We start from the raw sequence: 13,238 nt of genomic DNA on the forward strand, positions 1-13,238 counted from the left end.
TTTTGCAACACACAAATGTCCACTAGAGTGGACATTTATTTTGGGTGTATTTATTTTGTCAGGGTTGCGCATTTTGGGAACATTTTGGCATGTTTTGCAATACACAATTGTCCACTGCAGTGGACATTTATTTTTGGTCTATTTATTTTGTCAGGGTTACGCATTTCGGGAGAATATTGGCATATTTTGCAATACACAATTGTCCACTACAGTGGACACTTATTTTTGTTTTATTTATTTTGTCAGGGTTACCCATTTTGGGAAAATATTTACATATATTTTGCAACACACAAATGTCCACTACAGTGGACATTTATTTTGGGTCTATTTATTTTGTCAGGGTTACGCATTCCAGGAGAATATTGGCATAATTTGCAATACACAAATATGTCCACTGAAGTGGACATTTAATTTTGGTCTTTTTCTTTCATAAGGATTACACATTTCGAGAAAACTTAACATATTTTGAAATACACAAATATCCATTGCAGTAGACATTTATTTCATACCTTTTTTCACTTGCCAGGGTTACACATTTGGGGGGAAAAAATGACGTATAAAATTGACAAAACACAAATGTCTACTGAAATGGACATTTATTTTTTTGTCTATTTCTTTTAAAAGGAGTACATATTTCGTGAAAATGTTTACATATTTCGCAATACACAAATGTCCACTACAGTGGACATTTATTTTTAGCTTATTTCTTAGGTCAGAGTTCATTTTTCATTTTCATTCATTCATTTATTTATCTATTTAAGGCAATGACATACAAAAGTACAAAGTTGACAACACATAATAGTATAAATGAATATAGTGCCAAAGGTAATGTGTAGTATGTAATGCATGATCGTCCAGTTTTGTCTGGAAGGGAGTGGGAAGAAGATCATTTATTTAATCCCACACCCAGTTCTCCATTCAGTGGTTATTCACGAGTTTCACTCTTACTTTGTTCAAGAGTTACACAATTTAGGGGAAAAAAAGATACTGGTATACTGTATTTTGCTACACACAAATGTCGCATTTGGAGAAAATATTGGCATATTTCGCAATACACAAATGTCCATTGAAGCAATTCCAAAACATGACGACTCTGTGACTGGAAAGCATGAGGTCTGTGTCACTTTAAAGAAACACTGAGTTGGAGAAAACTTACGAATGATTTCCATGAAATGAGACGGGCAAAGCCACAGGACGCCAAATTTCTTGCGAGTGGACCTCAGCTGTGCGGACAGACCAGTTTAATCAAAAGTCCTTTTTGCGTGCGAGGCTCATCAACCACATGCAGACTAGTTCTCTGGGATGCTGATGAAGAAATTGCCTGGCAGACAGTTAGCACTAACCAGAGTCTGCTGTGGCTATTTGCCCATAAATACTCCCTGCAACTTTAATCTCCAACTTCAAAGACCCTAACACATTTGTCCTTAGAGACAAAAAATGTCCGTTGCACAAAAGATGCTGTAAAAATACTATAATAGTTGTTTCTACTTTTAAAAATACTTCAGCCTATAAGACTCATAAGTTTAAATATCCTAAACGCACACTCATTCTTGTATTTGTTACCTTCTTGAGACCTTCGAATAATGCCTACCTCTTTAGGACGAAGTGAAGTGAATTATATTTACAGGTAAAAGCCAGTAAATTAGAATATTTAGAAAAACTTGATTTATTTCAGTAATTGCATTCAAAAGGTGTAACTTGTACATTATATTTATTCATTGCACACAGACTGATGCATTCAAATGTTTATTTCATTTAATTTTGATGATTTGAAGTGGCAACAAATGAAAATCCAAAATTCCGTGTGTCACAAAATTAGAATATTGTGTAAGGCTAATACAAAAAAGGGATTTTTAGAAATGTTGGCCAACTGCAAAGTATGAAAATGAAAAATATGAGCATGTACAATACTCAATACTTGGTTGGAGCTCCTTTTGCCTCAATTACTGCGTTAATGCGGCGTGGCATGGAGTCGATGAGTTTCTGGCACTGCTCAGGTGTTATGAGAGCCCAGGTTGCTCTGATAGTGGCCTTCAACTCTTCTGCGTTTTTGGGTCTGGCATTCTGCATCTTCCTTTTCACAATACCCCACAGATTTTCTATGGGGCTAAGGTCAGGGGAGTTGGCGGGCCAATTTAGAACAGAAATACCATGGTCCGTAAACCAGGCACGGGTAGATTTTGCGCTGTGTGCAGGCGCCAAGTCCTGTTGGAACTTGAAATCTCCATCTCCATAGAGCAAGTCAGCAGCAGGAAGCATGAAGTGCTCTAAAACTTGCTGGTAGACGGCTGCGTTGACCCTGGATCTCAGGAAACAGAGTGGACCGACACCAGCAGATGACATGGCACCCCAAACCATCACTGATGGTGGAAACTTTACACTAGACTTCAGGCAACGTGGATCCTGTGCCTCTCCTGTCTTCCTCCAGACTCTGGGACCTCGATTTCCAAAGGAAATGCAAAATTTGCTTTCGTCAGAAAACATGACTTTGGACCACTCAGCAGCAGTCCAGCTGGTGTCGGTCCACTCTGTTTCCTGAGATCCAGGGTCAACGCAGCCGTCTACCAGCAAGTTTTAGAGCACTTCATGCTTCCTGCTGCTGACCTGCTCTATGGAGATGGAGATTTCAAGTTCCAACAGGACTTGGCGCCTGCACACAGCGCAAAATCTACCCGTGCCTGGTTTACGGACCATGGTATTTCTGTTCTAAATTGGCCCGCCAACTCCCCTGACCTTAGCCCCATAGAAAATCTGTGGGGTATTGTGAAAAGGAAGATGCAGAATGCCAGACCCAAAAACGCAGAAGAGTTGAAGGCCACTATCAGAGCAACCTGGGCTCTCATAACACCTGAGCAGTGCCAGAAACTCATCGACTCCATGCCACGCCGCATTAACGCAGTAATTGAGGCAAAAGGAGCTCCAACCAAGTATTGAGTATTGTACATGCTCATATTTTTCATTTTCATACTTTTCAGTTGGCCAACATTTCTAAAAATCCCTTTTTTGTATTAGCCTTACACAATATTCTAATTTTGTGACACACGGAATTTTGGATTTTCATTTGTTGCCACTTCAAATCATCAAAATTAAATGAAATAAACATTTGAATGCATCAGTCTGTGTGCAATGAATAAATATAATGTACAAGTTACACCTTTTGAATGCAATTACTGAAATAAATCAAGTTTTTCAAAATATTCTAATTTACTGGCTTTTACCTGTATATAGCGTTTTTCTCTTGTGACTCAAAGCGCTTTACATAGTGAAAGCCAATATCTAAGTTACATTCGAGCCAGTGTGGGTGGCACTGGGAGCAGGTGGGTAAAGTGTCTTGCCCAAGGACACAACGGCAGTGACTAGGATGGCGAAAGCAGGAATCGAACCTGGAACCCTCAAGTTGCTGGCACGGCCGCTCTACCAACCGAGCTATACCGCTAAGGACCACCCTTTCTAGATGAATAAAGCTTTGTATTTACAACATTAACAATATATACATACTATGCAAATATGAAAAAAGGTAAGTTTTTAGTACATTTTTACACACCCAGCCGAGTCCCACAGGTAGGGAGGGGGGATAAAAGTTGGAAAAGTCGGCAAAAGTCCCAAAAATGTTCAAAATATCTACCCAGGTTGGAGTCCCACATGGAGTGGTACAAGTCTTAAGACTTGTACCACTCGAACCCGGGTGTGATTTTTGAACATTTTACTGACTTTTCTCACTTTTCTCCCCACCTTCCCGTGAGACTTTGCTGGGCGCGTTTTGGACATTTTGGGCATCCCGGCCGGCAGCGGGACTTGTGGGACTCGAACCTGGTTAGGTATTTTGAACATTTTGGGGATTTTTGTCGACTTTTCCAACTTGTATCCCCTCCTCCCCGTGGGACTCGGCTGGGTGTATTATGGACATTTTGGGCATCCTGGGACTTGTGCGGCCATACATAAGATTTTATGTTCGAGTGTTTTACTTGTTTTAAGTGTTTTGGTCCTAAATGATCTCAGTAAGATATTACAGCTTGTTGCTGAGATTTGATGACCTATATTGAGTAAAACATGCTTGAAACTAGAATATCAACTGTTGCAAAGTTGTCATCAACACTCACAAGTATAAAACTACTTTTTTAAAGTAATCATTTCTTATTTCAAGCATGAAATAAAAAATCATGACTTTGACACAATTGTGTCTCATAATTAAAACAGATGACCAGAGGTGGGTAGTAACGCGCTACATTTACTCCGTTACATCTACTTGAGTAACTTTTGGGATAAATTGTACTTCTAAGAGTAGTTTTAATGCAACATACTTTTACTTTTACTTGAGTATATTTATAGAGAAGAAACGCTACTTTTACTCCGCTACTTTTATCTACATTCAGCTCGCTACTCGCTACTAATTTTTATTGATCTGTTAATGCACGCTTTGTTTGTTTTGGTCTGTCAGACAGACCTTCATAGTGCCTGCGTTTCAACAAATACAGTCACTGGTGACGTTCACTCCGTTCCACCAATCAGATGCAGTCACTGGTGACGTTGGACCAATCAAACAGAGCCAGGTGGTCACATGACCTGACTTAAACAAGTTGAAAAACGTATTCGGGTGTTACCATTTAGTGGTCAATCGTACGGAATATGTACTGTACTGTGCAATCTACTAATACAAGTTTCAATCAATCAATCAATCAATCAAAAGTGTGAAGGAAAAAATACCCTTTTTTTATTTCAACCGTACATCCCGTCAAAAGCCTAAAGACTGACTGCACAGTTCCTGTCGTCACAATAAAAGTGCCGCTCCATCGCGCCTGCGCTTTCAAAATAAGAGTCTCCGAAAGCCAGCGCTAACAAGCTAGCAAGCTAGTAAGCGACGGAGTTTGCCGCCAATGTATTTCTTGTAAAGTGTATAAAAACGAATATGGAAGCTGGACAAATAAGAAGCCAAAAACCAACCACTTTCATGTGGTATTAGACAGAAAGGAGGAACTTTTTTTCTCCTCCATTTGAAAACGTGGACGTTATCAGCACTACTGTCTGATTCCAATCAATGCAAGTCATCAGAATCAGGTAATACACCAACTTATATTCTTGTCTTCATGAAAGAAAGGAATCTATATGTGTTAAACATGCATGTATATTCATTAAAACACCTTTAACATGTAAACAAAAACGGCAAAATAAATAAATATAAATTATATACTGTATATATCAATGTATGTATATATATATGTGTGTATATATATATATATATATATATATATATATATATGTGTGTGTGTGTATATATATATATATATATATATATATGTGTGTGTGCATATATATATATATATATATATATATATATATATATATATATATATATATATATATATATATATATATGTGTGTGTATATGTTACTCATCAGTTACTCAGTACTTGAGTAGTTTTTTCACAACATACTTTTTACTTTTACTCAAGTAAATATTTGGGTGACTACTCCTTACTTTTACTTGAGTAATAAATCTCTAAAGTAACAGTACTCTTACTTGAGTACAATTTCTGGCTACTCTACCCACCTCTGCAGATGACAGCCAAATGCTGTTTTATTTTCAATGAAACAATAGAAAATACGTACTCATGTAGTAGTATAGTTGTTATTAGTGAGAATATACTTATTTTAAGCTATTTTTGGGTTCATTGAGGTTAGCTAATTTTACTTGTTTTGGAAAGTCTTGACAAGCCAAATTTTCTTGTTCTATTGGCAGATAATTTTGCTTAGTTCAAATAAAATACCTCACATTTTTGTAATTTTTTTCTTGTTTTTGAACACTGACTTTTTGCAGTGTATCTGTGTTGGCCCTGTGATATGTCCAGGGTGTACCCCGCCTTCCATCCGAATGCAGCTGAGATAGGTAGAAAATGAATGGGTGGATGGAATGTGATATCACTGGTGATGTGCAGTAACAAGTTACATGTAGCTAAGCTACGTAGCTTAACTACATTTTTTAAGTAGTTTGGTGGTAGCTTAGCTACGTTTTTTTAACGAGTAGCTTTTCATAGCTACTTTTAGACCAGGCCTGGGCAATTATTTTGCCTCGGGGGGCCAAATTTAGAGAAAAAAATGTTTCTGGGGGCCGGTATATCTATTTTTAGGAACACTAATACAAAACCTCACAATAATGTCTGAATGCTAAAAAAAAGTTATGACAGACCGCCTTAAACGGAATGGAATTTTACTTTTTTTTTTTTACTGAATGAGTGTTAGAATAATTGTTTCTAAGTTATCACCTTGAGTGGCCGGTGAGAAGCAAAAGCTGTCTTTGAAACCTACCAAGAGTAAGGCTCGTAAAACTCCACTGTGTAGGGGGGGAAGCAACATGAAGGTGTTCCTGTTTCTTTCATGTATTGTAATCAAACAGAAAGATATTGTCTTGACCCAAGAACTACAAAAGCGAAGAGGAAGCAGGGCCAGACTCCCCTCCAGGCGACCTCTTTTTTAACTGTTTTACGAACTTCTCTTTGAACTCTTTTACGAACTTCTTCTTTGAAGTGTTTTACGACCTTTTCTGTGAACTGTTTACGACCAGGGTGGCCGTATAAACAACTTTAACGCTGTTACAAATATGCGCCACACTGTGAACCCACACCGAACAAGAATGACAAACACACTTCGGGAGAACATCCGCACCGTAACACAACAAAAACACAACAGAACAAATACCCAGAACCCCTTGCAGCACTAACTCTTCCGGGATGCTACAATATACACCCCCCGCTACCTCCTATTCCCGCCGCCCCCAACCCCGCCCACCTCAACCTCCTCATGCTCTCACAGGGAGAGCATGTCCCAAATTCCAAGCTGCTGTTTTGAGGCATGTTAAAAAAAAAAAAAATGCACTTTGTGACTTCAATAATAAAGATGGCAGTGCCATGTTGGCATTTTTTTTTTCATAACTTGAGTTGATTTATTTTGGAAAACCTTGTTACATGGCATAATAATGTGTTAATTCCACGACTGTATATATCGGTATCACTTGATATCGGAATCGGTAATTAAGAGTTGGACAATATCATAATATCGGATATCGGCAAAAAAGCCATTATCGGACATCAATACTTTTTGGTCCTTTTCTAAATAAAGGCATACTTGCCAACCTTGAGACCTCCGATTTCGGGAGTTGGGGGGGTGGGGGGTGGGGGCGTGGTCGGGGGTGGGGCGGGGGGCGTGGTTGGGGGCGTGGTTAAGATATATATATATATATAAGAAATACTTGACTTTCAGTGAATTCTAGCTATATATATATATATTTTTATATTACATATATATATATATATATATATATATATATATATATATATATATATATATATATATATATATATATATATATATATATACACTATATATATATATATATATATATATATATATATATATATATATATATATATATATATATATATATATATATATATATAAATAAATAAAAGAAATACTTGAATTTCAGTGTTCATTTATTTACACATTTACACACACATAACACTCATCTACTCATTGTTGAGTTAAGGGTTGAATTGTCCATCCTTGTTCTATTCTCTGTCACAATTTCAGAACACACACATTATACAAATATACATTATAAAATCAATAAGAAAACGGGAGCTCTAATTTGGGAGTCTGAATTAGGATCAGAAGTTCCTATATAAACATTGCGCACTCACGTCGCCTTTTTGTATTGATTACTGCAGCTGTGCACTGGATTCATTCACAAATACAAACTACAACTCACAAACACTTTAGAGTTAGGCTCCACCATCAGAATGTGTACTTAAACTTATAAAGATCACATGGATATTATTCAGTGAGTTGATTCACCAAAACTAACCTGTTATACAGGAGGAAAAAGCACACAGGACGTTTCAATTGTTCACAGACTGGTCGCTCTCATCAGAATGACAAGACACTTCCGGTCTGCAGGTGATAGCATTCAATTGGGAAGAAACGCCCTACTGCCCCCTACTGACCAATGTGAATACTGATAAATCGATAATGACAGCTCCAAAAACGAATTCAAACCACAAAATAAAATAAATAAATCAACACAAAAATGTGACACATTATGGGTGGGTCACATATGCATGTACAGTAGATGGCAGTATTGTCCTGTTTAAAAGTGTCACAACATTGCTGTTTACGGCAGACGAACGGCTTTATGGTAGACGAAAACTTGACTGCTGTTGTTGTGTGTTGTTGCCGCGCTGGGAGGACGTTAATGAAACTGCCTAACAATAAACCCACATAAGAAACCAAGAACTCGCCCTCCATCATTAGCTGTTTATATTGTGGGAAAGCGGACGTGTGAACAGGCTGTCAACACGTCACTCAGGTCCGCCTGAATTTCGGGAGATTTTCGGGAGAAAATTTGTCCCGGGAGGTTTTCGGGAGAGGCGCTGAATTTCGGGAGTCTCCCGGAAAATCCGGGAGGGTTGGCAAGTATGTAAAGGGGACCACAAAAAATGTCATTATTGGCTTTATTTTAACAAAAAAAATCTTAGGGTACATTAAACATATGTTTTTTTATTACAAGTTTGTCCTTTAATAAAATAGTGAACATACAAGACAACTTGTCTTTTAGTAGTAAGTAAACAAACAAAGGCTCGTAATTTATCTATATGCAGTAACACATTGTGTCATTTTCCATTCTATTATTTTGTCAAAATTATTAAGGACAAGCGGTAGAAAATGAATTATTAATCTACGTGTTCATTTACTGTTAATATCTGCTTCAACATGTTCTATCTACACTTCTGTTCAAATGTAATAATCACTTATTCTTCTGTTTTTTGATACTTTAAATTAGTTTTGGATGATACCACACATTTGGGAGGCGGAACAGTACTTTTCAGAGGCGGTATAGTACGGAATATGATTCATTAGTATTGGTATACCGGTATACCGTACAACCCTAGTTTGACCTGGGAACAGATGAATTAATTCCTCATAATTTGTAAAGAGGAACATCCATTATGAATAGAAATTGAAAGTTCATTACCTGGAAAAATAAACTGCTGTTTGTACTTGAAGTAACTGGACGCTGCACAGACAAAAGACAATTGTTTGTCATTAAAAAATGTAAACATGGTGAGTTTTTTTTCCATTCATATAATCCTAATATGGTTTGTCCCCCCACCTGTCAAGTTGAACTGTTTCTGTTGCCGGGCGGACTGCGGGGATGGGTGCAGCGGCGACGGGGGCGTGGCGCTGCTGGGCAGGGGCGGGGCCGGAGACGAGGGTGTGGAGGAGGTGGTGGACGACGGATTGCTGCTGGAGTCCGGCTGATACGGGACCGGGATGTGGTCCTGAGGAGAAGAGAGAGCTTATTTGTGGCCTCAAGTCTACGGCTTCAATTAGCCTAATGTACAGGAAGTACAGTGAAACCTCAATTTACAAACTTAATGGGTTCTTGAACAGGGTTCGTAACAGTGACGTGCAGTCACTAGAGGCAGGTGAGGCGGGGCCTCACCTGCCATCATGGAAAGAAAAAAAATGTAAAAAGAAAAAAATATATATTAAATTGTTAAATGTGTCCAGTGATTATCCTATAAAGTTATTTTCCATTTAACTTCACCAGTTTTAGATTATTTTTATTCAAAAACGCTGAATTTTCACATTTGCCGTTCAAATACTGAGAAGAGACGGTGCGGTGAACAGCAGCCAGTCGAGGCACGTCACTCAATGCCTCAACATGGATGGACTCGGCTAACTGCTGGTCTGCGGTGCAGTGAGACCGTATTGCTATATGAACTATATTATACATTTCCATAGTTTAGTTAGCTGAGGTATATAATGTACAGTGTATTTTGTCAACAACTGTATGTGTGTAACGCATTTCTTGTGCTGATCGATCATAGAACAGCTGCAAAAGACGCACTGGCTGAGGCTCGCCTCCTGCACCCCCGCCGTAGAATGCACGGCAACCCCTGACGGGAGTGTTATATCAACTAAAGCCCACACTTAAACTTTCCACGTGCAAGATTTAATCTATTTAAAAAAGTTATTTCATAAGAAGCCAAAAAGTGCAAAAACAATAATGTTGGTGTTGGAGGAGTTGTGAATGACTGCAGGGCCACAACATTAGGTACACCTGCAGACTGCAGGTGTACCTAATTCACAACTCCTCCAACACGAACATTATTGTTTTTGCACTTTTTGGCTTCTTATTAAATAACTTTTGTAACCTTAAGCTTTCCTCTTTGTGATGTTAATTTCCTGTTATACAGTATATGCCTTGAGCTCTTATTTTGAAGGCGCTAAGAGTGGAATTTTGACACGTTGGAGTGGAGCGGAAGTTTTTGAAAGAAGGTAAATAAAGTGGTCCTCGTGTAAACTGGAGCCTCCGTGTTTGTTATTTTGTAGTTTCATACAGTATAGGCGACATTTATAAACCCTCGGTTACACTTTTTTAAATAGATTCAATCTTGCACGTGGAAAGTTGAAGTGAGGGCTTTAGTTGATATAACACTCCCATTAGGGGGTTCATTAACAGCGGCGCATTTATAAGTAAAGGTAAGACCATAATAACGTTTTTTTCATTAAATGTGCTTTTTTGTGTGCTACAGTTTGTATGTATAAAGTTAAAGTTAAGTTAAAGTACCAATGATTGTCACACACACACTAGGTGTAATGAAATTTGCCCTCTGCATTTGACCCATCCCCTTGTTCACCCCCTGGGAGGTGAGGGAGCAGTGGGCAGCAGCGGCGCCGCGCCCGGGAATAATTTTTGGTGATTTAACCCCCAATTCCAAGCCTTGATGCTGAGTGCCAAGCAGGGAAGAATGCTGGTATGAGCTTTTAAACATAACCCGTTAACTGCTGCCAATCAAATGGTGAATAAGATACTCTTTAGGGTTCATAAGTTTGTAAATCTGACTGTGATGAAGTCAGTGCCTCACCAGCCATCAACCTCACCGCACGTCACTGGTTCGTAAACATAAAAGTTTGTAAATTGAAGCAAATTTCGACATAAAAAACTAATATGAATAATGGATTCCAGTCTCGACATAAGTCTATATTTTAGTAAAAGTTTGTACATTTGGAGCACAATATAAATCACAATACAGTACTGTATTGCAATTTATATTATGTTATATATTTATATATACTATATTTGTTACGATTGGGGGGGGGGGGTCGCAGCTTACTGCAGGGTTCGTTCCCCCCGGGATGCAGACGGACCACTCCGGACAGGACGTGCGGGTAGGAACATGATTTATTTATTTACAAAATCTGAGTAATGCTCACTACAATGTTGGGTTATTCCAAACCCAACTATTGGGTTGAATTTATTTAACACAAAAGTTGAGTTATGTTAACTCAATGTTGGTTGACTCATAACCCAACTATTGGGTTGAATTTATTTAACACAAAAGTTGAGTTATGCTAACTTAATGTGGGTTGATTCATAACCCAACTATTGGGTTGAATTTATTTAACACAAAAGTTGAGTTATGCTAACTTAATGTGGGTTGATTCATAACCCAACTATTGGGTTGAATTTATTTAACACAAAAGTTGAGTTATGCTAACTCAATGTGGGTTGATTCATAACCCAACTATTGGGTTGAATGTATTCAAGGATGACTTCTCATTCCCTGTGGTGCGAATATTCACCGTACGTGCTCCCGTTGTATCCACAGTGCGGTTCACAGGAATATCAGTTGCTGTGAAATAGTAATCCGTGTGCGGATGGAGAGATTGCGTCTTTTCATGAACCGGATCCCTGTCGCTTAGTAGGAGCCATTTTGTGGTCTTTACAGATGTAAACACACAAAGGAAATGAAACGTACGGTAATATCCGCGCGCTTTTTCTTCTTCTACGCGGGCGGGTGGTTGCTTACAGTAGAAGAAGAAGCGCTTCCTGTTCTATGGGGGCGGGTGCTTACCTTGGCGGTTGCTTGCGTAGAAGAAGAAGCGCTTCCTGTTCTACCGGGAAAAAAGATGGCGGCTGTTTACCGTAGTTGCGAGATCGAAACTTTATGAAAATGAATCGTAATATTAATCCATATATAAAGCGCACCGGGTTATAAGGCGCACTGTCAGCTTTTGAGAAAATTTGTGGTTTTTAGGTGCGCCTTATAGTGCGGAAAATACGGTAGTCCTAATTTATAGATGTTGGATGCCTTCAGGTTTACACGGCAACATGGATCACCATGGAAACAGAGCCAAATAAGAGATGTTATACCATTGGACAAAGCTACAAACAATGGGAGACCGGGCTTTCTGTGGAACGCTCTCCCTGACCACCTGAGGGCACCACAGACTGTGGATGCTTTTAAAAAAGGCTTAAAAACCCTTCTTTTATTATTATTTTTTTTTTAATACACTGTAGCACTTTGAGGTTGTTTACTCAATGTAAAGTGCCTTTTACAAATAAAATCTATTATTATTATTATTGTGGTTGGCGACACTCACCTTGTTGATTCTGTTGGTTTTGGGAAGCGTCTGACTGATGTGCAGGTCGGTGTACCTGAGTGGGTTGTTGATGTCACACGGCACCGACTCGGTCCGCACCAGACGAGCTACTGCAAAAGGGAAGCAAAGAAGAAGAAAGACAAACGGCGCAATTATGAGAATAATAAGCAAGTGTGGGCGTTTTAACTGAAACAAAAGTCCCCTAATAGGTTTTCCTTAATTACGCTTTATCAGGCGACTGCCTGCATTTACAGTACTGTATTATCTCATAAAAACATAAAGAAGGAAAGTGCACTGAGTGGGAATTAATTAGCGTTACTCACCTTGAGTCATTCCTTGGTGATCTTAGTGGGGGTTTGGAAGGCGGAGAGAGAGAGAGAGCGGGGGAAGGGTAGAAAGACAAATTAATTTCAGTTGTGAAAGCAGATGATGGAGTTTACGTTATTGCGCCACAAGCCAAGTCAATTAACAGCCTGATTCAGCTAAAAGTATTTAACTCGGACTACGTCAAATGAGGTGAGAAGAAACCTGCGATACTGTATCACGATGCAACAATTGTGTATTAACTGAAATAGTGGGAAAACATCCATAAGAAAACATAAAATCTAGTAAGGAAAATGTGTATTCTTGCATGTTACACACTAAAAAATGTTGGGTTAAAAAATAACCCAATTTTAACCCAACTTCTGGTTCAGAAAAATACTTATTTTATTTATTTATTTATTTATTTATTTATTTATTTATTTATTATTTTATTTTATTTTATTATGTTTCCCTTATTTAACTCAACATTT

The 13,238-nt window shown here is 38.4% G+C and overlaps 1 protein-coding gene across 3 annotated transcripts in view; it reads right to left on the minus strand.

Moving 5' to 3' along the window:
• Positions 1-13,238, minus strand: part of LOC133578218 (kinase suppressor of Ras 2-like) — a 383,282-nt gene that overhangs the window by 125,056 nt on the left and 244,988 nt on the right. For all 3 annotated transcript variants that reach the window (XM_061932475.1, XM_061932483.1, XM_061932465.1), the window contains 4 exons: positions 12,768-12,788; positions 12,445-12,554; positions 9,164-9,332; positions 9,026-9,067 (listed from right to left, as the gene is read on the minus strand). In XM_061932475.1, coding sequence (XP_061788459.1) covers positions 9,026-9,067; positions 9,164-9,332; positions 12,445-12,554; positions 12,768-12,788 — 342 coding nt within the window. The remainder of the gene's footprint in view (positions 1-9,025; positions 9,068-9,163; positions 9,333-12,444; positions 12,555-12,767; positions 12,789-13,238) is intronic.

Source organism: Nerophis lumbriciformis, linkage group LG03, assembly GCF_033978685.3.
Source record: "Nerophis lumbriciformis linkage group LG03, RoL_Nlum_v2.1, whole genome shotgun sequence".
Taxonomy (NCBI): Eukaryota; Metazoa; Chordata; class Actinopteri; order Syngnathiformes; family Syngnathidae; genus Nerophis; species Nerophis lumbriciformis.